Source organism: Sesamum indicum, linkage group LG12 (assembly GCF_026168435.1).
Source record: "Sesamum indicum cultivar Baizhima isolate 11 linkage group LG12, ASM2616843v1, whole genome shotgun sequence".
Lineage (NCBI taxonomy): Eukaryota > Viridiplantae > Streptophyta > Magnoliopsida > Lamiales > Pedaliaceae > Sesamum > Sesamum indicum.
The window spans coordinates 5535846-5561141 of NC_142668.1; the positions used below are offsets into that span (position 1 = coordinate 5535846).

Consider the following 25296-nt stretch of genomic DNA (forward strand, 5'->3'; position numbering starts at 1 on the left):
AGCTTCTTCTTCCTTTGATTCTAAGGTGCCTTCACCTTGGAGATCCCCCGTTATGGAATCAATTGCGGCTTCGTTGGGGGGACTCCTCACCTCTGCCTCGACCGCCCTTAATAAGTTGTCTAAATCTCCTTCTGCAAAAACTTTGCAGAGTCAGCACAGAACAGGGAAAGAAGTACAAATAGAGGACAAAGGAAGAAACTAACTTGAGTTTGGGCGGAGGCTTCCATCCCTGGGGATGGAGGGCTCTACAAAGGGATCAAACGCATTGTATAAGGCAATAGCAAGGTCAAGGAAGGAAGGCTCTTCTCCTGCAGGAGGGTACCATTGAGCCTAAAACTGCTCCTTACTGTAAAGCCATGTTCAAAGTAAAGTTCCGCTATCTTGGCTCCTCCTATTGATATCCCTCAGACTTCTTGAACTCTTTAAGGTGACTTTTCTAATAAGCCTTCACGTAGTTCTTGCCATCCTCCGAATGGAGAAAATCTATTATCGCCTTCTCTACCTCTTTCTTAAAGGTGCTCTCATGGCTGACCACCTCTTTTTGTAGCCTCTTCACGTCCTTCTCCACCTGTTGACAACGTCTTGTAGCTTCCTTCTTCGCCTCCCTCAATTTGGCATTTTCACTCCCTAGGCGTTCCACTTTGTCCTCCAACTTCTGCCTCTGGGCATCATTTGGAGGAATAGGGGGAACCCCTTAAGGCTTGGAAGAGAGCTCTTCATACACAGAGGCCGCCTGCAGAAAACAGGGAGCATAAAAAAAAGTGTGGCGTGAAAGAAAGAGACGTAGCAAGAGAAAGGTGTACCTTGAACAGATAATAAGCTCCCATCCCCTTAAGCTCCTCCTTAGGAAGGAGGGCTAGAAGCTGCTTATCTCCAAGGGATAAAACCCCCTTACTCAGGTTAGCCACTAGGGGATTCCTCCTACTCTCTTGATCCAGTAATTGGCGGCTGTGAAGGCAGGTAGAGGAGGTGCGTGAAGACTAGGAAGGGGTGTCCATTTCTTCCTTGGATGAGGGGGGGCAAGAGGTGACACAAATGAAGAACGTGAAGAGGGAGACCCCATGGAGCCTATATGAGGCCTCTTTGAGGAGGTTCCTACTACTAGACTCAGAGAAAAGAAGGAGGAGAAACGTTTACCTTTCAATTCACTGAAGGCGGGAGCCAACTTTGAAGATCTTGGAGTCTGGGTCCCTCCAGCGTGAACCCCCAACATATGGTCCCTCTTGAGTTTACTAAACATGATGTTTTCTGCAAACAAGCAAAGGAGAAGTTGATATTTCAAGAAGGCATAAGAAAGAAGGGGCAACGACAAACAAAACAAAGGAATACCCAAAAGATCCCCTAAAGGTTCCTTATGAGTGGCCAAGCCAAAGTGCCATAACAGCCTCTCATCAATAAGGGACCGACAGTCATAAAGAGATGCATTCAACTTAGCCAGCAAGGAAGATAAAGCTGATGTTCTTGCCCTACGTGTATAAGGGGTTGGATCTCATGAATCCACTGTCGAGGGAAACACCAAGCATGAGGGGGGAGGACATAAAAATAACTAATTTTTCAGTGCTTGGGAAGATTAGCAGGCAACAAGAAGGACACCCCCTTTTGGGGAACAAAACAAAAAAAAAAAACCTTTTTCAGCCCGCTTAAGGCGATAACATTTAGAAAAGATGTGTGTTGTTACAGGATGACCATTAAAATGAAAAACTATAAAAATCCAGCTATAAATTTGAAGAAGTTGAGGACCCCAATTGGTTTAGAGGAACCTGGAAAAGGCGGGCTACTTCAGAATAAAACATGGGAACAGGGAAGCGCAAACCTAAATGTACTTGTGCAGCAAAGACACATAAGCAGTTGAGGGGAGGATGGAAACGAAGACTCATTATTGAAGGAGTATATACAACGAAAGAAGGGGGGGATACGAAATTCTTGTTATAACTGGTTTATGGAGGAGGTCTTCAGAGTAGAGAACTCCCAGTCTATCGGTGACTGGAGAACCATCTCCTCTTCCTCCTCCCGTTCTTGGAGAGACCTCATCTCGTCTTTCCTAGGAGGAGATCCAGATACCTCGTCCCCCTCAAAGAAAGACCTAGGCATCCTTTCTTCCTCCACATGGAACTTTGGTTCCGTCCCTTCTTCAGTGGAAGAACCCTCACCCTCATTCTCTCCCGCTTCCTCACTAGAGGGATGATCGCTATAAAAGTTTCTCTAAGGAAACACGCGGATTCACTAAAAGAAGACATTCGAAGAAATGATGAACCTTAAGGAGAAAGGAGAAGAATACTTACAAGAAGGCGAAGACTGGAAACCCTTGTGTTAAACAAGAGAACTTTTGAAACAAGAAGAGAGAGGAAGCCAAAGATAATGGCTGAAGGAGTTAATCCCTACGTTCCTCTAGTAACTGCTTGGATAAGGGCAGTTACCATGCGCGTGAGAGGGTGGTTAACAAACTCAACCCTATTAGTTACCCCAAATGACTCATGCCCTTGCCATAATTGCAGTTAGCAAATCAATCTGACAAAATCTAAAGATACACTTTCCTAAAAGAATTGTAAAAGGCGGTAAAAAGCAGCAGGCATCATGATAGTGAAGATGGGTCCCTTGTTCCCACGCTACAAAGGCTCCTACTCTAAGGAGTTAGGGGACATCCTTCCTCCTTAGAGTGGGGGAGGGGGGGATTGAATGATGTATATGGCCCAAAAGCATTTGCCCTATGAAGAGATTAGAGCCCAAGCCAGGCCCGCCAACTCATGTTGAGGACGGCCTGCTAAAAAATTACTAAGCTCAGTACACTAAGATCGGCCCAAGAAGGAAGTCTAGTACAAGGTCTGCCAGACTTCAAATCTACCTTCCAAGCTCAGTCCAGGAGAAGGGAGGCGCCCCAAGAAGTTGGACTCCTTGTAGAGTAGGAGCCCTCATGTAAAAAAAGACCTCCTCCAACCAAAGACGTTGTGATCAAGCCTAAGATAAGATGGAACCTTGTCTTTCAACAAGTTTCTCGCTGCTTTTTACGAAAATGCTGGTAATAGGTAAAGTCCCCACATAGGGGGACTCCCTCTCTATAAATACAGGCAACATCCCCTAACGTACAGACCTTCAAAAATCTAGAAACTATCTTGTTATTTTGCTGCAACTTTTAACTTGAATTCTAACCACATTTTACTCATGGAGAATTCCTATCCTTTTCTCAATTTCTCATTGTGATTTATTTCTACATTTATTTATTCCTAAATCCAGAACTAACTTGAGCGTCAGAGCGCTAACGTGTTATTTTGCAGGTTCTATAAGTTTTTGTTCAATCAGCCCAAATCAATCACCAAAAACAAAGAACATCGAACCGTACTAAAACCACAAGCATCATGTTGTTTCTTTTAAATTAAGCAATATATTATTATTATGTTCACAAGAGTTTAAAGTTTTCGTTATTCACATTAGATAATTATAACATATCAGCATGAAAAATATAAAAAAGTTATTTTTTTCGTCTTAAAAAAGAATTAATTTGATAATTTTACAAAGTAGGACTAAAGTGATAAAATCAAACTTATTGATTATTTTAGCATCCAAAGAGTCAAAATCTAGCCACAATTTCATCCAAACATGGTCAAAAAGACCAAATTGAGATAAAAACTAAAATTTTAAAATGTTAAAATTAAGAAATAAATTTAAGGGATTAAAATAAATCTAAACAAAAATTTAAAAAAACTAAATCTAGAATTTACCCAATAAAATAAGTTTGGGTGATTTGGGAACTAATGAAATTGGTCTTTTGGGTGGAAAATAGGTTCATATTCTTTGGGATATATTCATTCCCTTTATCTAAAATATATTAAAAAAAGGTCTTTTTTTTTCATAATAGCAATTCTTTTTTAGAAATATAATATATTATTTATATATATTTTTTATTATTCATAATATATTTTTAAATATAAAATATTATTTATTATATACCAATCGTGGCGACTAGTATACGATAAAGATATATTGTTTTACTTTCTTCACCTAAAGTTGCTATTTAGCGACACAAAGTCGCTACAAGCTTTGGACGCAAAAGAATCGCATATTACACGTCAGTTGTTCAGCTGGTGCCCACGACTACATGTTAAAGCTTAGAACCCTTCCCTGGTAGGATTTCTCTTAATTCTCAGAAGAAAGGATCATGAAAAGAATACACGGGTATACGGAAACCTTCTGAGATTCAGTGCAGTTGAAGGGCGATGAGTGGGAACGAGTTTCGGTTCTTCTTGTCATGCGACATTAATCTTCCTGTCACATTCAAAATCGAGAGGTTGGACGGGAAATTGTCTCCTCCTAAGCCTCCTGATTCAGGTATTATACTGATTTTCTGTACGTTTTACTGCGTTGTAATAATGGGTCGCTTTTGTTTTCCTTGATAATTGGAATTTAAGTATTTGAAATTTTTACTTCTGGAAAAAGAGACGGTGTTTTTATGGAGTGTTGATTGCCTTACTGAGTATTGAACTGCAGATTGGTACAGGTTTTCTTTTCTGGAGACTATGGGATTTTAGTATCCCTAGTTTTTTTATGAAATTTTTGCTGACTTTTAGTGTGCTTGCTGATTGATGGTATGATTATTGTACTTTTGGATTGGATTTTCCAGCTGATGGTGATGGTATAATAGAGGATAGGAAACCGGAGTTGTACGTTGAGTGCTCGTTGTTTATTGATGGCGCACCTTTTGGGCTCCCCATGAGAACAAGGTTTAGATTTATAATAATTTTGTTGTTTTAATGTGTAAAAGTCATTCCCCGGATAGTTTTGGATGATTTTGTGTGGAGATGGTGTAATATTGTAGGTTGGAATCCGTAGGTCCATCATATTGTTGGAATGAACTTATTACCCTGAGCACCAAGTATCGTGATTTGACAGCAAATTCGCAACTTGCTCTTACTGTAAGTGGTCACAACTTGCTTCTTTGGCTTAAAATGTTTTGCTGTTCAATTCTCCAGAGAATGTTAGTAGGTCTTCTGTGTGTAGGTTTATGATGTTTCATGTGGGAAAAATGAGGAAGTGGTTGGTGGTGCGACCATTCGTCTGTTTAACATGAAAAAACAGCTCAAGACTGGAAAGCACAAGCTTAGGCTTTGGGCAGGCAAAGAAGCAGATGGTTCTATAAACACTACTACTCCTGGAAGGGTATTACTCTTTCCAATTAATTGGTACTTTGTCCATTCAGAATTTTGTTGATTTATGGTATCGCTTTGTCTGATTAATTGCTATTTGTTGGGTTATGAAGGTCCCTAGAGAGGAGAGAGGAGAATTAGAGCGTTTAGAAAAGCTTGTGAATAAGTATGAGAGAGGACAAATTCAAAGAGTTGATTGGTTGGACCGGCTTGCATTCAAAGCCATGGAGAAAATTAAGGAACGTGAAAGCATTAAAAATGGGAGTTCCCATTTGTATGTTGTTGTTGACTTCTGCAGCTTTGAGCATCGTGTGGTTTTCCAGGTAATTCTGGGTGCCTGTAGTCTTTGTTCATCTCTCTAGCGATCTATGAATCACCTGGATACCATGGTTAATTCGTGCTGCTTTCAACAATTAAATTTTATATGGTCTATCTATCTGTCCAATCTGGAGCTTGCTTTAATGGGTTGAATCAATAACCACAGACCAAACTATAATAGTTATTAAACATTCTAATTAATTATCTGGTGTATAACCTGCCGTAAAGAAGAAATAAAATATAAAATTATTGCCTCACTGATTAAATACTGTATTAGGAGTATGCTAACAGTAGCATGTTAATATTTCTTGTGGGTTTTCCTTTGTGTGCTACATTTCTTATTCATTTTTGTACTCTGTTCAGTAAAATTTTCCTGCTTCGAATTTTGGCTACAAATTGGGGATGCAAAAAAATTGTGTTAAGAAAGACATCACACCACATAGCTTGATTTTCAGTTTCTTGAATGTCATTTGATGTGTAGGAGTCCGGGGCAAATTTCTTAATTCCATCTCCAATAGCTTCAACAAATGAACTGGTTACAGTGTGGGACCCTGAAGTGGGAAAAACTAACCCCTCGGAGCACAAGCAACTAAAGCTGGCGAGAAGTTTAAATCGTGGCATCATTGACAGAGATCTTAAACCCAGCTCTGTGGAAAGGAAGTAAGCTTTGTCAGCCTTTATTCCTAGTTCTTCCTTCTCTGTTTTCCATTTATGTTTTCATTTTACTCAATCCGAAGACTTGCTTAGTTCTATTAATTACAAATCTACAGATTTATTGGAGTTGAATCAAAGAATTTTTTCAAGCTTGGAATGTATTATCCATTATTATCAATATATGCTGTCTTGGTACACTGCAATATACATCCGATTTTTTCCTTAATATATCTGAAACCTTACATGTTACTCTTCATAGTATGTCAGAGCTTCAAGAAAGTTAAGTATGACCTCATTAGAGCATACGATGTGCGGACTTGTACTTAATTATGCTGTTGAGTATTCTCATTTTTCTGCTACTCAGATAGTCTATCTCATATCCAATAGGTCTATTCAAAGAATATTAAGATATCCTCCAACAAGGACTTTGACTGGAGAGGAGAAGCAGTTGCTCTGGAAATTTCGTTTTTCATTGATGTCAGAGAAAAGGGCTCTGACAAAATTCTTGCGCTGTGTGGAATGGAGTGATGTTCAGGTAAAAGTTTTGGGAACTATCGGATGTAATTCATCTTAATCACAGTCATTATGTGTCAAGCATTTTATGTTTTGTTCTCAAGTATTAATATAATGGTAAAGTTGTAATCCATGTTATAGCTTTTCATTATGTCGCTATGCTCATAGCCAGATATTCCAACTCTGGTTCTGGGGTGAAAAAAATTGCCTCTACTGTAAATACTCCAAAGCAAGTATTAGAAAGTGTCATCTATATTATTTAATTACTGAGTGTTGGAGGGAATGAGCCAGGAAAAGAAACTCAATTCACCAATCTTCCATTGAATTTTCTCAGTTTAGGTTGGTTAGTAGGTTTCCCGTCTTTGCCTTCAGTTATCTTACCTTTCACATTAACAAGTTGATATTCTTCTCTACAGGAAGCAAAGCAGGCATTAGAACTGATGGGCAAGTGGGAGACAATTGATGTTTGTGATGCCCTGGAACTTCTATCCCCAGTTTTTGAGAGTGAAGAGGTAAATTTTCTAAACTTGGTTGCTCTTTTGTGCTGCCCTCGTGCATCAATTTGACTTTTCTTTTTGATTATTGCTCAGTAATATATAGCTTGATAATCTGACGCCATCGGAGATGCATAGTTCACAAACTAATTTATTTTAAGCAGGGAAAGATGTATATTCTTTATTTATCACATTACAAGTTAGAATCACTTATTGTTGATTTTATGGATCATAATCTTGTTGCACAATCTTTGAGATGTATTTGGTGGATTTGATTTTCGGCGGTGCTAACTTTTTTTTGTGCTGTGAATTGAGTTACATTCTGACAACATATAATGAAAAAAACATCTGAAGCTGCTTATAATGAGAAATATACTCCATCTACTTGTTTTTATTTCCTGATGCATTCAAGGCTTCAAGTGAGTATGTGTCATCTTTTGGATTTGAAATATCATTATTGTTGTAAGCTACTAGCTTTACTAAATCTTAACCTCATCATTAGGTCCGTGCCTACGCTGTGAGTGTCCTTGAAAGAGCTGATGATGAAGAGCTGCAGTGCTACCTACTTCAGTTGGTTCAAGCTCTTCGCTTTGAACGTTCCGACAAGTCACGCCTTAGCCATTTCCTTGTACAACGGTGTAAGCTTGGTGCAACAATGAATCTAATTTTCTGATAAGATATGAGAATTTTCTTGCTCATATAGGTTTATTTGAATCCTTTTTGCATGTGGCAGCATTGGGGAATATTGACTTGGCTAGCTTTCTCCGATGGTATGTGGCTGTGGAACTTCAGGATCCTGTATATGCAAGACGTTTTTATAGCACCTATGAGCTCTTGGAAGAAAGTATGCTAAAGGTGTGGGATTGCTTTCTTCCTTTGTTTCAGTTCCCCCTCTCGTCTCTCTTTTTTTGTGTCTGTTTTCCTGGCCCGTTATTTTGGTAGGCTCCTTATTGTGTGCTATTTATGCTAATTTATTCATAGATTTGAACCTGTAGATGGTGCATCGGATGATCAAGCTTTTCAATAAAATGATTAGCATAATGATGCTTGACTATTCTGTGATAAACGGTAGAAATTTATTAGTTAAACTGAATGCTCTGCTTCTGTGCCATGCCATCTGTTCTTTGATGAATATAATCATAGTTTCCTTTGGTCTCCTTGGAATTTCCTCAAATGATCAAGAGGAGGATTTATATGCGTCCTTCTAACTTGATATTTATTTTTCATGGACTTGCCAAGTTTGGAAGAAGCCATATTTTCATACTGAAGGTTCTGTTTTATGATTATAAGAGAAAGCTGCTAGTAGTTCAGATAATAATTGAGTTTAATGGAATCTTTTGTCTCCTTTCTTTGTTATTATGAATATATGGTGACTGTTATACATCATATCAGCTGGGCCCATCTGCGAATGGTGATGAAGACGGTTTTAAGCTTTGGCAGAGTTTGGTTCGTCAGACGGAATTGACTGCCCAGTTGTGTTCTATAATGAGAGACGTGAGAAATGTAAGAGGCGGAACTCAGAAGAAGATCGAAAAGCTTAGGCAACTTCTCTCCGGGCTTCTTAGTGAGCTTACCTACTTCGACGAGGTACTTGCAAAATGTCAATTTCTTGTTTCTTGATCATGCTTCTAGCACCCCTGTTGTGGCTAATGTGACATGTGGGCTGTGCATTTGATCAGTTCAAGACACAATTAGATCCTATCTTCATCTTCAGTTTGTATACAGAAGTTGGTCTAACTGATATTTGTATGAGATTGAAAGAAGTTAATCTCCTTTTCCAGCCGATACGATCACCTCTGGCACCAAGGGTCCTTATATCAGGGATCATTCCATCAGAATCATCAATCTTTAAAAGTGCGTTGCACCCTTTGCGGCTGGCTTTTCGAACATCAACTGGGGGAACCTGCAAAATCATATTTAAGAAGGGCGATGATCTTAGGCAAGACCAATTGGTACAACTCATGCATTTGCTGCTTTATTGATGTACAAAGTTTGATATCAATTGTGTAAGCTAACAAATAAAAGATCAGGTTATTCAAATGGTATCACTCATGGATCGATTGCTCAAGTTGGAGAATCTTGACCTGCATTTAACTCCTTACCGTGTATTAGCAACAGGGCATGATGAAGGCATGATGGAATTTATTCCATCCAAATCTTTAGCGCAGGTAATTTATCCTAAAAATGATTTTAGGGTCATAATAGACATGTTAGAGTTTATATGAGCCATTGCGATTTATGTTGTTTGGAGGTGGTTAATATGGTGCCTTTAAGCAGAATTTTGTCATAATTAGAATGAGAGCAAGAAATAAATCGAAGAGAAAATTGATGTACTTTACGTAATTGCAGTTGCAAGACCTTATAACATTATACTTCATATGTCCAACTGATCCTGTTGTACTTTTCAGATTTTATCAGAACATCGAAGTATTACAAGCTACCTGCAGAAATTTCACCCAGATGATGATGGGCCTTTTGGAATAACTGCGACCTGTCTGGAAACGTTCATAAAGAGTTGTGCTGGCTATTCAGTTATCACATATATACTGGGAATTGGTGACAGGTATGCCAAACTGTAAAGTAAACATGCATGATGAGCAGTATCACGAATTTTTCCTCGAGTTGTCTCAATTTCTTTAATTCTTCAAGTGTTTCATTAATAGCATTCACAGTCATCTTTAAGTTACTATATTTTTGGGTTGATAAATACTGATATTGCACTATGAATTCTGTATACCTTTTAATCCTGTCATTCCGGGAGCTTGATTTTGATAACATCTATGAATGAACCTCTTTGGTTATGAATCTTGGTTCACAGGCACCTTGACAATCTGCTGCTGCAAGATGATGGCCGGCTTTTTCATGTTGATTTCGGTTTTATACTTGGCCGAGATCCAAAGCCCTTCCCACCACCTATGAAACTCTGTAAAGAAATGGTTGAAGCTATGGGTGGAGCAGAAAGGTTTCTGACTAAATCCAAAACAACTACTTATAGGCAATTTTTTCTCATCATTTATGTTTCTGCATAGTGATGTGCTCATTTGAGAAACGTCAATATGAGCCACAGTGTTTTGTGGAAGAACAAATGAAACAGCAGTTAAATACATTCATTGGAATTAAATACATCTTCTGCAACTCATAAACACAATGTTCTCACATTCATCCCCGTTTTCACTTGCAGTCAATACTACACCAGGTTCAAATCCTATTGCTGTGAAGCATACAACATTCTAAGGAAGTCGAGCAATCTAATACTAAATCTTTTCCACTTGATGGCGGGTTCCAACATTCCCGATATTGCTTCTGACCCTGAAAAAGGCATTCTTAAGGTGAAATTTCACTACATTATTTTCTTTCCTTCCTAAATGAATCATTCTTTTCCCTCTTACGACATGGTTTTCGCTCTTTATGTAGCTTCAAGAAAAGTTCCGTCTGGACTTAGACGATGAGGAGTCTATACATTTCTTCCAGGATCTCATCAATGAAAGTGTCAGCGCATTGTTCCCACAAATGGTGGAAACCATCCACCGCTGGGCTCAGTATTGGCGGTAATCTGAGATCAAAGGCACGCTTAGCTTCAGGTCAGCAGATCATATACTTTCCCTCAATTTGTATCATAAATTGTTATGAATCTCCAGATAATTATCATTCTGAGATTTGGTTATCATGCCATCTTGAAAAGTCTCGATTTGCAAAATCACATGCCATTAAACTTGCAAGGCAATAATGTAGGAGTCGACTTGTGAAAATATTTGAAAGTTGTCATTCATAGAATGGAAACAGCAGTTGCTTTTGAGAACACGCTTTACTACTACATTCTTGAGGCGAATGGAATTTCCAAGCAATTCACTTATCGTGATCGGGGGATTATAGTTTCTGTATTCAAATTTTCAGCAAGATCGTGTTCTTGAAGTTCAGCTATATTTCAAAACCAAGAATGCATTATACTTAGTTTTGTACTTGGAATCCCTCAATCACAGATATACTCTCCATTTCTTGATTCTGTCGAGCCTTTGATCCTCGTGTCTTAGACAAGAAGAATGAAGAACACGATGTATCTATTCTGTGTCTATATTTATCAATCTTGAATCTCTTTTTTTGGGTTCCTCAGTCCCATGATTTTCCTCTTACTGTATTTTGTGCTGTGTTGTGTTTGTTCTCCACAGTTGACAGACACATGGAAGTGCTAATGCAGAGGAAACATGTGGTATAGATATATCAAACATTTGTATATAAATTGCATCTCAACTCCCAGACTCAAATTATTTAAAGTTGTATATAAATCGCTCTTTCTTTTTTTTTAATGGTTCTATTTCCAGAATTGTGAGATGCTTATTTTATTTCCCTGAATAGATTATTTGAAAGTTCTGATCTCCAGGTTTTAAGTTTAAATATTTCATGCTTTGTAAATGAGGGAACTTTTAACGTTGTTTCTTTACCTTTTATAGCCTCAAATGACCTCGTAAGGGGTGAGGTTTGCACTCCGGTGTGAAAAGACAATTGTACCCTTGGAGTTGAACCAAAATGCAATTTATAGGGTGTTTGCCAGAGCTTCTTTGGAAGATGTTATACGCTCATCATCAACCTTGTATGATGTTTTCAGAGCTGATAAGATGTTTGATTTTATTTTGAAAATGAGTTTTTCAAGTGTTTGTATAAGATTCAGACGATGGAATTCATCTCATAATTTTGTAATTAATTTTAAGGAGTTTGTTAAAATTTTAAAAAGTATTTTAAGAATTTATTATTAGAGTTTATAAGCTTCTAATAATATTTCAATTTTTAAATTTATAAGTATTTTTAATTTGATTGTGAATTTTGAGGTTAGACTTTGCAAATTAGATGAATGGCATTATGTAACAACTCATGGACTAAAACACGAGACACGCACGTGCGCAGCCCGGAATCAATCTCTTTGCATTCCTCTCCGATGGATCCCTCCAGCCAGATGTGATAGACCAAGGAAGCCAATAATTGAGAAGGAGACTAGGGATTCTGTAGAATGCTGCAACCACAACTTCAACAATTCCCCAATTCCTTCCCTCTATTCAACCCCACTTACCATCTGCATTTGGAGTCTAGACAACAGTTTTTGCTGGTTAAAATTACTCAATTTGGGTGCTCGTAAACGTTGTAAAAGAGTATTGAGACCTCCCTCAATAATTTTTCTAAATCCCATAAGGTTGTTTCCATTTTTACTAATTTGGCAGGTCCGAGGAGCAAGTCCATTATCAATCGAATATGTCATATAACAATTAGGTAGACATATCATACAGGTTGCTAACATATTAGGACATGTCACTTTAAAATATCTCCAGCGAACTTTTAGTCATTTGGTGGCAACCTTACTGATAACCAGCAAGTAACAGAATTCTAAAATTCTCAGACAGATTGGGCAAAACTCAGTCAAAAGGTCATAATTCTTTCAAGATAAGTCCAAATTCTAAAAAAAAAATTATGTTAATTAGCAAACTCATGTAGGTATCCAATGGCATCGGATTCATTCTAACTACTTCATCCTCAAACTCACACTTGAGCTAAAGGTATGAAAAATGGTTAGCTCAAGCAACAAGTTCTGCAATCCCACCTCCAGAACAGGTACTAGGGGGTCTCAATAACCCTATTCCCGTTCTATGTCCAACATCTTTGCCTACTTCCTCCAACTAGTTTCTATGAGCAGCTCCATCTGTTCATTGTTGAGACCTTCAACTTAGTCCTCCTAGGCCCTTTTTCCAGTAAAGCAGGACAATGCTCTCAGCAGGTAAAAGGCGGAGCACCAGGTGATCAAGTAACCAAGGAGCATATTTCTGTTGTTCTCCAGCAAGACAGTCATGTACCTGCTGAGCTCGCCAGCAAGGAGACAATCGCCCAGGAGCCTCCCGAAAGCTAGCACTTTCTCATGGAAAGAATGATGGAATTTCGTCAGGAGGTAAGGAAAAAGCCCCGCTTTTGGAGCATGATACTAATAGGTGCTCTAACTAAGACAGGAGATAGAACAGCTTATCCAGTCCAGCTACCTAAAAGATTACGTTTACAAATATTAGCGATGCAAGCGAAAGATTAGTGCTCCCGCCACCAACACTCCAGTAGGAGTTGGGAGTGGGTTGATGACTCATTTAGGACAGAATGTAGAAAAGACAGAACTCCTTCTGAGGGCAAAGTCCGAAAAGTATCTTTGCTAAAGGGGTAATTCACATGATAGCAAGAGGACCTACTGATAGGGACTCCAGGAGCTAGATGTGCACATGTTCGCACTGTTACAACAGTCATGGAGATTGACCACAAAGCACTAGCAGGGGATCCCATGATCCACTTTGAACCTGCTGATACACAGGGTATTCACTCACCTCATAATGATGAACTTGTCATTTCTGCAACTCTTGCTAATTATATTGTTCAGCGTATATTTGTGGATTTTGGCAGCTTAACTGATATACTATTTTAAAAGGTCTACTAGTAGATGGAGTTCAGCAATACCGCGCTGGAACCCGGTAAATACCCTACTCTATGGTTTTGAAGGGGAAGTGATCTATCCCCTAGAGCAACTCTTGCTCCCCCTGTCACGAGGGATAGAGCCCAATTGGAAAACAAGAATGATCTATTTCGTCATAGTAGACAGGCCCTCTACATACAATGTCATTTTAGGGCAACCCGCTCTACATGCCTCTCAAGCTGTGATGTTTACTTACCACTTGAAACTAAAGTTCCCCACTGAAGTAGGAGTGGGAGAAGTGATAGGTAACCGATACACAATCGAAAATGCTATACTAAGCCCATGAAGGGAGGACGCAAGAAAGGCATGGAGGTAGATCCAACTCAGCCCAGTAAATAGAATGGAAAACAATTTGTACAATATGATTAGCAAGGAAACGAGTGTCCTCTGCTCAGTTACAATACAATTAAGATTTGATTGAATATCCGACTGGCAGAGCCCAACAAGATCACTAGGATCGGCTCCCAATTGATGATTGAATTAGCATAAGCACAACAACCTTTTCAGACTCCCATTGGTGACGCACCAAGTGGAGGGTACCTATAATACCTAGAAGGGAAGAATGAAGGAATACCTTTATGAAATAAATGCGTTTTGGAATAGGTTGAAGAGCTTTCAGTTTCCCCAAATCTCCCGAACGGAGAACAACAAAGCAAATTACCCTGCTCGACTAGCTAGTTATCTAGTTGACTGTAGTACTCACACTATTACTATAAGAATTCTCACTAAACTTACTAATGCTACTAATGCAAGCATTTTTGTAAATCAGTGCAGGTGGAGGAAACCCCTCCTTGACTACCTCCAGGAAGAAACCCTTCCTACTAATGGGTATGTAGGACCATTCTTAATTGCACAAAAGGACAAAGAAAATCTTGGTGGTAGAGTTGGATTACTTCAACAAGTGGGAGAAAGCTCTCCAATTCATGGAAAACCTACGATCTCATAAAAATACAGGGTCATAATTTTACTTTGTTGGGTTCGAGCCCTAATAACCCTCCATTAACTGGCACACACTTACTCTCTCATTAGTTGCGAAGCCCTAATAAGCCACCCTTACCTAGCACATACTTTCTCTATTATTGGTTGTGAACGCAGGTAAGCTAACCCTATGGTGCACACTTACTCTGTAAGCTACCATAAGCTAGCGTGCAACTGTTATCTTGTTAGCTTAATAGCCCGACATGCCTTTACTTCCTCATTAGCCTAAGTTCTCTCATAAGCCCTAGTACTAACTACACCCTACTTTGCATAACTATTACTCATATTTGTCATTTATTAGCCAGTTCTAACCCTCGTTATTCTAAATAAGTGGCCCATAGCAGGCTACTGCTTACAATGTTTATCAGTAGGTTACGACCTACCTTACTGGATATTCAGGTCTACTCCAGGTGATACTACGCATTATTCTATTAGCAGGTTTTGACCTGCCCTTAGTAGGCTACATCTTGCATTGCCCATCAGCAAAACTTAACTAGGTCTAAAATAAGTAGCTCGCAAAGGGCCATATCGCGCTGTACTGGTTGGCATGTTTCACCTTACTCTACTAATTAGGAGGCTCATCATGACTTGCTTTGCTCAACAACCATGAAACATCTCTAGAGCACTTTTCACTCAGCAAGCCAGAGTTTGGTCTACTGCATAATACGGTCCCCATTATGTCACGTATTACACTGCTAATCAACAAACCTTATCCTGCTCCACTGATTAATCATCTTACAGCCAGAGATACTTCTCGTTACTACATTAGCAAGTCTTAACTTGCCCCATTGGGTATTCGGTCTATGAGCTGGCCACATCTTGCACTGCTTATCAACATGTCTTAACCTTATCTACAAAGTAATTAGCCTACAGTAGGTCGCGTCTGCTTACAGCCAACCTTCACACTCCGAAACTTGGTCTATCTCTTATGGCATTACTTATCAACAGGTCCCCCCCCTGCTCCACTAAAAAAATCAACCCACAGTAGGTCGCATAATGCACTGCTCCATCAATAAGTCATCTCCTGTTGCATCGAGTAACTAGGCCCTAACAGGTTGCATCTCACACTGCTCATTATCTGGTCACATCCTGCTCTGCTGAACAATCAACTTGCATTAAGATCTCAACCTTCCCTTAATATTGGCTGCATTAAATAGGGTTTTTAGCCTTCACTATATTAATAGCTAGGCGTTTCTTTACTTCCTTGCAGAAATAACCTGCTCATAGTGTTTCATTTCTTATTCATAATTTGCTCTAATGAACAAGTAGACCACAGTACGTCGTATTATTCTCTTCTCATCCGCAGGATGGCCATGTCAGAATAAGTAGCCCAGAACAGCCCATGCTTTACCCAGCCCATTAGCAAGTTCGCCGACCCATAGAAACCGCACCCTGGTTCCCTTAATAAGCAAGTTACGCCCTGCCCTATTGAGTAAATGGTTTTCAGCAGGTCGTATCTTCTATTGCTTAACAATAAACTAGCTAACTCAAAATAATCAGCATCCGGAAGATGTCGTATACTTGTTAGGTACCCACTCCCTATAAAGTAACCTCCATAGGCTCGATATTATCTCTTTCTTAGGCAAAACAACCTAGTGATACATAATGAGTCCCATAACATTTTGCAGGGAATAGTATTTGTTCCATAAATGACAGGTCATACCTAAGCACAGCTAGCCTTTAACAGGTCACATCACAAAAGAAATGGCCCTATTATATCAGTAGGATGCTTCACCTTTTAGCATACTTACATATGTGGTTAAATCAGCCATAATAATGCTTATATCCTAGCCATACTTATTAAATAGAACTGACTCACTAAAAAATGCAATAATTTACACATAACGCAATTATTAGAGAATATGCATACTTGCCTTGCTTTATCAGCAAACCGGTATCATCTTTTTGGGAGGATTTCCTAATTGGACTTGGAAAGAGCATTGGTTTCTTCTCACAATAGGTTTTATCTATCTCCTGGGAATAAGACCAACATTAGTTAGCCTCCTTATTATTACTTAACTTGTTCCACTAGATAAACAACTCCCAATTAGTCGTGCTTTACTTTGCAGCAGGAAGACAAATGTTGAATGATCATTACTCAACTGGTTTTAACCTTCACTACCAACATATATCCACTTATTGTTTTACCTATAGGAATAGAAGACCTTTGAAGGGTCCCCCTCGCATTTATTCTCCAGTAGGACAGTCTATGCCCTTTTCAATGACTTGTAAGGGATAGTATTTTATTGTAGGATTTGACTTGCTTTAGTCTAGCAGGCCTTTAACAGGCCCTAGCACCACAAGAATAATCTGGCTCTATCGGCAAGATTTTTCACCTTTTAGTTTATGGCTAAACCAACTTTACTGATACTTTTTTACCTAGAGAGGATTTATTTCCTTCTCAATAGCAAGGAACCAACTAATTTGCAGCACGAATACATTAGCCTTGCTCTATTAGAAGGGCATAATTTTTATCTCCTACACAAATTTACTATTGCAAATCTGACAGTAGGATCAATAAGATTCGAATCACTTAGTCCTTGTCTTTAAACTTTCCTGGCAAGAAAATTCGAAAATAGGGCCTGGTCACAAAGGAGGGGTTGGTTTCCCTTAAAGAGAAAACCTGTAAAGAAGTCTTATCAAAGTCGAACTTTGGCACTCTCTCCCACACTAGATATCACCAACCAGTCAAAGGGCACATAGCTAGCTATTGACAGATCTATCTTATTCTAAGACCACTTACTTTTGAGATTTGTATAGGTTCCCCTGAATCTACATACGTGGGAAAGGCAATTATGCCTAGCACAACTAGTTACGCTTATGTGGCCCAACAGGGATTTCTTGCAAAAGTAGAGCAAGACAATTAAGCAGTTCAGCAGGACTTTACCTATTGAACCGACACAATCAGAAAAATGCTTTAGGAGGATCTTCCGCATAGTCGGAGTACTTTTTCCACTCCGACAATCCAACATAAGTCTTGCACTACTGGACTTGGAAGAGTGATGATAGCTCCCTCAATCATTTTTCTAAAGCCTATAAAGTTGTTTTCGATCTTTACTAATGTGGTAGGCCGAAGGAGCTAGCCCATTATCAACCGGACACATCATCAAACAACTAGATGGATATGTCATACAAGTTGCCAACACATTGGGACACGTCACTCTAAAATATCTCCAGCAAACTTTTAGTCATCCGGCAACAACCTTGATTATAACCAACAAGTAACAAGATCTCGAAAAACTCAGACAGATTGGGCAAGATTCAATAAAATGGCCATAACTCCTTTAAGATAACTCCAAATCCTTGGATTCTTTTTCTGTTATTTAGCTAACTCATGTAGCTATCTAATAGCACCAAATCCACCTTAACTACTCTGCGAATTCTATTGGACGTAGACCTATAAATAGAAATCACATCTAGTTATTTGGTAACATCTATCCTCATACCCACACACAAAAACTCTCTCTCAGTTTTGAAGCTACTTTAAGCTCTCGTTTTGCGCTCTATATGAATATATATCATCTTAACACCATTTTCAATCATTATTCTCATTTTGATCAAGTTTTTCATTTATTTTATTCAGTAAATCGTTACTGTTTTAAACATCAAAATGCTAACCTTTGTTTTGTTGTAGGTTAGTCCTCTGTTAATCCTAGAATTTCTTTGAAAATTCTTCGATCCTTGTGGTGCCATTGAAATTTAGTACACATCAAGTACCATTTAATTCTTTTTGCATATACACAATACATTTATTTTTTTTTATCATAATTATATTTAAATAATAGATAAATAAATGAAGCTGGGTCTAAGTTTGCCTAAGACTGAACTATAAGAACTAATTTCAAATTCATGTCAAAGTCAGGGACCAATGTAGCACCCTTTCGCTATAAGGGCTATATCTACCTTAAACGTCATACTTATAGTAATCCTTGTGTTCATATATATACATTTGCACATAATCATCTAATCAATTTGCATACGTAATCCCAACACGTCATAATAGGTATTATCAACCCACAACATTATATATATACATATCAAACACCACAAGTAATCTCCATGCTTACGTTCCCTCTATACAACAAAATATGATTTGTACTCTAACTGACAAAGAGGAGAAAACAGCATACTGGCCCGACCTGCCTGAGTATAGCGCGTAGACCTAATCTTCAACAGTCAGACACCTCAAAGTCTACTCCTGAAAAAAAATATCAACAGAGGGATGAGTCTGCTACTCAGTAAGCAAATAACCAGCCTTATCTATATATGTATATCAAACACAGCCAAGATAGGATAAGTAAGCAACATGCATGGAATACAGTCAATTTAATTCCAACATAATAGACTTCATCGCACCACATAGCTAATTCGCAATAAAACAACCAGTTAAACTCTTTTATCTCTAGTTTGCTTACCAGAAGGTGATATCGTGTTTTTCCCATCAACTCAATTTCACTGTTATATAAATTTAAGGGAATCCCCTTGACAGTCGGCTCATCAATCTCGTTTTGCATCATAGCTCTTTCATTTCGCACATAGCTCTTTTCATTTCACATCTTTTTCATATCGCAGCATCGCTCTTTTCATATCATTTTTTTTTTCATATTGCAGCATCGCTCTTTTCATTTCACATCTTTTTCATATCGCATCATCGCTCTTTTCATATCATTTCGCCTTATAGGTTTTTCAACACATCAAGGGGTATTCACACCACAATTATATTTAATTTCCACCACTCCTCATTTCCACATATCACCATTCTTGTAAGCATCTAATAACGTAAAACAATATATCAACATATTCTCATTTTCAGACATCCACAACACATCAACACAATAAACATAATATTTCAACGTATTTTCTCATTCCACGCACACAATATTGTCAGTCAAATCAAATCATTCATCACTCATATATTTTCAAATAAATCAATATCAGCATGAGCCACAAAGTCATATAATAGTAATACCACAAATAAAGAGGACATATACAGATAATACTAATTATTTACTTACCTCAACCTTACAACGTTTCTTTCTACTCAACCGCTAATTGTCAGTCCTTTCATCTCACCGCCCGTATCCTATAATGAGTTATATCAAATACAATTAATATATCGAGAATATCGTAGTTTCTTTTAAATATAATGTTAAATAATTCTTTAATATTCCATTTCTATCGAAATATAAATTTTCGTTCTAGTTCTTCTCAATAACTAGACACTATAAGCTTCATAAAAATATTTATAATTTATCAAGTGATTCATAAGAATTTATTTAAGGAAACTCCTTATATATTATATAACTACCATTTTTAATAACATCCTTAAATTTAATTATCATTAAACCTCATTCTTCCTCTGTAACAATATATTATTTCTTAAGTATAGTTTTCGGAATATTCCTACAGATTTCTTATCAATTTCTCGCTATTATATAATTTAATTAAATAACAATACGTAGAATTGCGTATTTGGTTAACAATTTCGATGGAATTGTATAAATTAGCTATAGTAATATTCAAATCTAATAAATTTAACAATCTAATCGACCAACGATATCATTTTTATATCCAATTTGATATTTAATTCGACGCTGTTTTAAATAGCCAAATTCGTAAAATACTCCAATTAAATAGTACATCACTTAGTATAAACAACATTTAATAAACGAACTAATTAAATAATATAATTATATAAATTAATAAAAAATAAAATTATAATTCGTACCTCTGTTTTTTTTTTCTTTTCCCGCAAGATCAAATCTCACTTCTTATGTGTGTGTGTTATGCATGTGTGTATGTTTATGTTTGTGTGTGTATTATGTATGTGTGTGAGTAAAGAGAGGAGAGTGAGGCGGTGGGGGATGGCCCACCTCTCACTCTCAATCCTCTCTCTCTTTTCATATGTATATATATATATTATTTATTAATATATATATACTAATAATAATATTATTACTATTTATTTAATTAAATTTTTTTTAGAATACTAATTGCGTTCCTTCTAAATTTCTTTAATTAATATAAATTGTCCCAAAATATTATAACGAATTCCAATTTAATCCATTCAAATTTTATTATATTCTAATTATATTCATAATTTATTGATTAATTAACTAAATTTCACAAAAATTTATCAATTAATCCTACAATTATATATTATAATATTTGAGACAGTCACAACTAATATTGTAATTCCCCCCTTTGGTAAATAATGAAAAGATGCCCAACAGCAGTTGATCCCTCAGTTCGTACTGCAGGAACCGTAGGCAAGCCCACTGCAGAGGGCTAGCGAACCGGGACGTGGTACAACACCTAAAGCGAAACGTCCAAAATCTTCCCGCCGACGAAGAAGATCGAATATCCTTTCCGTATATGCAAAAATACTGACGGTTAGAGAGAGAAATCGTCAGCAATTATGGTTTTAGAGAGAGAAATGGAGGAGGAAGAGGATGAGGAGGAGGCAATGCTGAAAAAGCAGGAAGAAGAGGAAGCAGAAGGCGAGAATAATAGTAAGGATATGCCGCCGCCGCCGCCGTGGAGTCGGAAAATGATGGTGGAGGAGGTGGCGAGGAAGCTGAACAGTGGGGATCTGAGGGCGAAAATGGAGGCGGCGATAGACGTGAGGGGGCTGGTCAGAAAGTCCTCCAGTTCCAATTCGAAGTCCGCAGTGCGCTGCCGCTTCGCCGCCGCCGGAGTTATTGAGCCGCTCGTTTCGATGCTTCACAGCTCATTTCCTCTCGTAGCTCGTGAGGCTGCGCTTCTTGCGCTTCTCAATCTGGCTGCTCGGAATCAGAGGTTTCAGCTCTATCTTTTCCCGCCTTTATGTTGAGAAAAGTATTTGGCATATGAACTTTTGGTTTTGTGAGTTAATTAGTGCTTGGAAGTGTACATGGTGATTGTTTTATGCGAAATTAGAGTCAAGGTGAAATGATGGAATGAGTAATTTGGTACCTAATTCGGATTGGAGATTGATGATAAGATGTGTTTATTAGCGTCATCACATACATTTCCTTCACTGCTTGATGAAGAAATTCAAGGTTTTCATATATCGAATCTGGGTTAAAGTGTATATTACCGATTGGTATTCCGGAGGGATTGTGTTTTTGGTTGATTGGCAAATGTTGTATTTCCAGATTCCGTGTGTTTAATCTTGTCCAGAATACTCAAAGTGCATTGGCAATTGTTTTGACATCTATGTATCTGTTACGCCTGTGTGGTTGTATGTGTAGCTCTTGGTGCAACCAGCTAAATTCCCATTTGAGTGGTGGAAGTTGGGAAATGGAAGGTAGTGAGAGTGTCCCCCATGATTTCTTTAAGTTTAACTCAAAGATAATTTCTTTGCTTTTTGTTTTGGGTCCAATTCCGAAGCATCCATGGTGATACTTCATTGAGGTTATATTTGGAGTGTTGGATTTGGAGTTACAGAGTTTTGTAATAACCAATCCTTTCATTCAACTTGCCTGGATAATTCTATAGAGTTTCAAATCCTTGAACTCCTATTTTGAACCATATTTGGTGCAATTGTGTTGGCTTCAATTTCATTGAGTATAGTTATTCTAAATATTTTCTCCAAATCCTTATTTCTAATCCAAATCCTTTCATCCAATGTAGCATGAGGGTTTTGATTGAAGCATGTGTGTGAATGCTACTGCATCCTAGCATTGTTGTCGTTCCTGTGAAGGATCCCAATCATGTCAGTTTGTCCATTACCATATATGGCTTATATCATGGAATTCAAGCTGGATGTCATGTTGAGTTTGGTATTGCAGACACTGAAGGCTAATGATTCAATTGTCTTATGGCATAATTTATTGCACACTTCTACCTGAATCTGTTTGAGGTTTCCTGTTAACAATATTGCGACAGTATATTCTCAAGGTTTTGTCTGCATCTGGTAGCATATGAAGTTGTACTCTGTAGTCTTTTTTTTCATGTTGTGTTTATGCTCACTTATATGTCACCACTCTTTGCTTGATCCATTGCTGTCAATTTAACTCTTAGCACGGTATTATTTACTTATGTATCAGAAACAAGATCAAGATAGTTACTGCTGGTGCTGTTCCTCCTCTTGTGGAACTCCTCAAATATCCAAATGGCAATCTGAGAGAATTAGCAGCTGCTGCAGTTCTGTCACTGTCATCTGCTGCATCTAATAAGCCAACTATTGCTGCTTCAGGCGCTGCACTTCTGCTGGTGCAGGTCCTATGCTCTGGAAGCGTTCAAGGAAGAGTTGATGCTGTCACCGCCCTTTACAATCTTTCAACCTGCGAAGAGGAGCCTAAGCTGGTTCTTGATGCTAAAGCAGTGCCTCCTCTAATTGACCTCCTGAAAGAATGCAAGAAGTACTCCAAGTTTGCTGAGAAAACTACTTTCCTACTTGAGATCTTTTCTGGTTCTGAGGAAGGAAGACATGCAATTACGAATGTGAATGGTGGAATTCTAGCTTTAGTGGAAACTGTAGAAGATGGATCTTCTATCAGCATGTCTCATGCAGTTGGAGCTTTGCTGTCCTTGTGTCAGAGCTCTCGAGATAAATACAGGGACCTTATCCTTAAAGAAGGTGCAATACCAGGCCTTTTGCGGCTGACTGCAGAGGGTACTCCTGCAGCGCAGGATAGAGCTCGGACTCTCTTGGATTTGCTTCGGAACTCCTCTCCCGAGAAAAGATTGACATCCTCTGAATTGGAGAGGATTGTTTACGACTTTGCTGCACACGTTGATGGGACTGATAAGGCTGCAGAAACTGCAAAGAGACTATTACATGACATGGTTCAAAAGAGTATGGAGGTCAGCTTAAGCCGAATAAAGCTTAGAACTTCACCTTCTACACCTGCAATGGTTCAGTATACATGAAGAATCAAAAGCTTTCCAACATCAAAGTACATAGTAGACGAAACAAGTAAAGGACGAGCTCTTGAGGATGTGTTACATGTTTTTCAACTCGTGTAGCTTCCGCGAGATCGAAATCATGCATGGATGTTGCTGCATAGATCTGGCACAGAAATAAACATCTTGAGTTAGCTAATGCTTCTGCATATCTGCGAGGTGATTTTTCATGACCTTACTCAGAATTTACGATTTCAACCATGGCCCCATACTCCTGTGTGAATGCTGTTACTTGTATATTTTTCTTAGTTACAGTCAGTAGAATTACAAACTATGCTCATGTAATGGTAATTTAGCTTTAGCCCCTGTGCTCAAATGACATATTGCCTACTTAGCCGTCGTCTCCGAGCAGGAAGCTTACCACTAATTTCAGTCCTTACAAGGTGATTTTTGTGACCTTAATGCGATCAAGCAAGTGAGAAAGTTAACTTATTCGCCATAACTTGTGCAGTAGAGGAGTGGTGTTAACATTTTAGCTTCTATCTAAGGTTTCAACGGTTGCTTTCCATCTCCTTATTTACGTTAGCAGTATCTACGTTGTTTTCTAAGATGTTTTCTTCTGGTTTATTGTACAGGGAGATATCTGCTTATTCATGTAAACCTTTGGACCAATTTTTTGGTCTGCTATGCCATCCACAACACCTCTCTTAACTAGATGTCCGATGTATTTAGAGATAATTATACCGTTCTCTCCTTAGTCTAATGACATATAGACTTCCTTACATGGTTTGAAAAATTACACTTAGTATTACTTGCGTTTGTCTCTACCCAACGAATATATCCATTTATTAGTAAATTCACGGAATTGCCGACATCAACAAAAATAGTTGAATGAAATTCCATATCTACCCCACATTGATTAAGTACAAATTTATTGCATATCATTTTATTAGATGGATTACACTATTTAGCCTTATAGTTTATTTTAGTAATATCACATGCATTAATTGTTAGTTTAGTCATATTTATTTAACCTACATTAATCTTTTATAAGTTAATTGGAGTAAATATAGATTTTTATTCATTTTCTTTTGTGGTGTCGGCAAATTTTGTGAATTTATTAATTGATTGATTTGTTTGTTGGATGGAAACAAACGAAAGAGGTATTAGGTGCTCTTCCTATTTGTTTGTGTTTTTATTTTCAGTATTCAGTTTTTGAAACCGTGCTTAAAGTAAAAACATATTTATTCATATATATTCCCAATGGAATTATATTGATTTAACACCACAAATTTAATATAAAAGACAATCTCCTTAACTAATCCAAATTTATTCTCATTTCAAATGAAAATCTTTACATAATTGAAAATAAAAAAATTTCACTTAAAATTGAAAATGAAAACACAAATAAATGTGCAAATTTTATTTTATCCCCTATATTTTTCAAAAAATATTAAAAAGTTCTTGTATTTAAAAATATGCTAAATATGATATATTCTAAAAGAAAAATTCTTTTTGGACTCAATTTATATTATTGAGAAAGTTATTTTAGTTAAATTGAATCAAAAAGATTTTTTTTAATAAAGATATGTTGGTTTTAACTTATTTTGAAACACATTATTGGGTTTTTCACCCTTTTTGAAAAATTTAGAGGTAAAATAAAATTTGGACATTTAATGATCAAGTTGACACTCGTTGACTAATAGTTTTCTTTAATGTTTAACAACGCAGGACGAATAGTATCAAAATTTTGAGATTAAAAGTGTCAATTTCATATAATGAGGAATTAAAAGTGAGAATGATTCTATTTAATGAGACTAAAAAGTATAATTTTGCCTTTATCCATCATATATCATATAGGATATCTTTAATGAAGTGT

At 37.6% G+C, this 25296-nt stretch overlaps 2 protein-coding genes and 1 long non-coding RNA gene across 4 annotated transcripts; 2 read left to right on the forward strand and 1 right to left on the reverse strand.

Moving 5' to 3' along the window:
* The first annotated feature begins 4093 nt into the window (after positions 1-4093).
* VPS34 (vacuolar protein sorting 34) lies at positions 4094-11867 on the forward strand. Of its 2 annotated transcripts, none has more exons than XM_020699413.2 (18): positions 4094-4323; positions 4616-4715; positions 4811-4907; positions 4993-5151; positions 5252-5461; positions 5938-6116; positions 6498-6645; positions 7040-7135; positions 7620-7755; positions 7851-7972; positions 8510-8704; positions 8899-9069; positions 9148-9285; positions 9526-9680; positions 9936-10079; positions 10299-10446; positions 10532-10698; positions 11566-11867. In XM_020699413.2, the coding sequence occupies exons 1-17, from the start codon at positions 4212-4214 to the stop codon at positions 10667-10669; spliced, it is 2448 nt and encodes an 815-aa protein (XP_020555072.1). In that variant the 5' UTR covers positions 4094-4211; the 3' UTR covers positions 10670-10698; positions 11566-11867. The 2 variants fall into 2 exon arrangements, with proteins under 2 accessions (XP_020555072.1, XP_011100557.1); XM_011102255.3 differs by lacking the exon at positions 11566-11867 and adding an exon at positions 11284-11490 and having other exon boundaries at positions 4095-4323.
* Positions 11868-18495: 6628 nt separating this feature from the next.
* LOC148784779 (uncharacterized) lies at positions 18496-20383 on the reverse strand. Its single transcript, XR_016063378.1, has 3 exons — positions 20317-20383; positions 19604-19671; positions 18496-18786 (listed from the first exon to the last, which is right to left on the reverse strand). It is a non-coding gene; the product is annotated as an uncharacterized LOC148784779 (long non-coding RNA).
* A 440-nt stretch (positions 20384-20823) lies between these two features.
* LOC105178722 (ARM repeat superfamily protein) lies at positions 20824-23811 on the forward strand. Its single transcript, XM_011102253.3, has 2 exons — positions 20824-21386; positions 22619-23811. The coding sequence occupies exons 1-2, from the start codon at positions 21007-21009 to the stop codon at positions 23442-23444; spliced, it is 1206 nt and encodes a 401-aa protein (XP_011100555.1). The 5' UTR covers positions 20824-21006; the 3' UTR covers positions 23445-23811.
* Positions 23812-25296: the final 1485 nt, after the last annotated feature.

Bases quoted from the DNA above. Each gene is read 5' to 3' on its own strand.
- VPS34 (XM_020699413.2), top strand. From the start codon at position 4,212: ATGAGTGGGAACGAGTTTCGGTTCTTCTTGTCATGCGACATTAATCTT. The intron at 4,908-4,992 runs GTAAGTGGTCAC...TTCTGTGTGTAG, and splicing joins ATTCGCAACTTGCTCTTACT to GTTTATGATGTTTCATGTGG. The intron at 7,756-7,850 runs GTAAGCTTGGTG...TGCATGTGGCAG, and splicing joins CCATTTCCTTGTACAACGGT to CATTGGGGAATATTGACTTG.
- LOC105178722 (XM_011102253.3), top strand. From the start codon at position 21,007: ATGGTTTTAGAGAGAGAAATGGAGGAGGAAGAGGATGAGGAGGAGGCA. The intron at 21,387-22,618 runs GTTTCAGCTCTA...CTTATGTATCAG, and splicing joins CTGGCTGCTCGGAATCAGAG to AAACAAGATCAAGATAGTTA.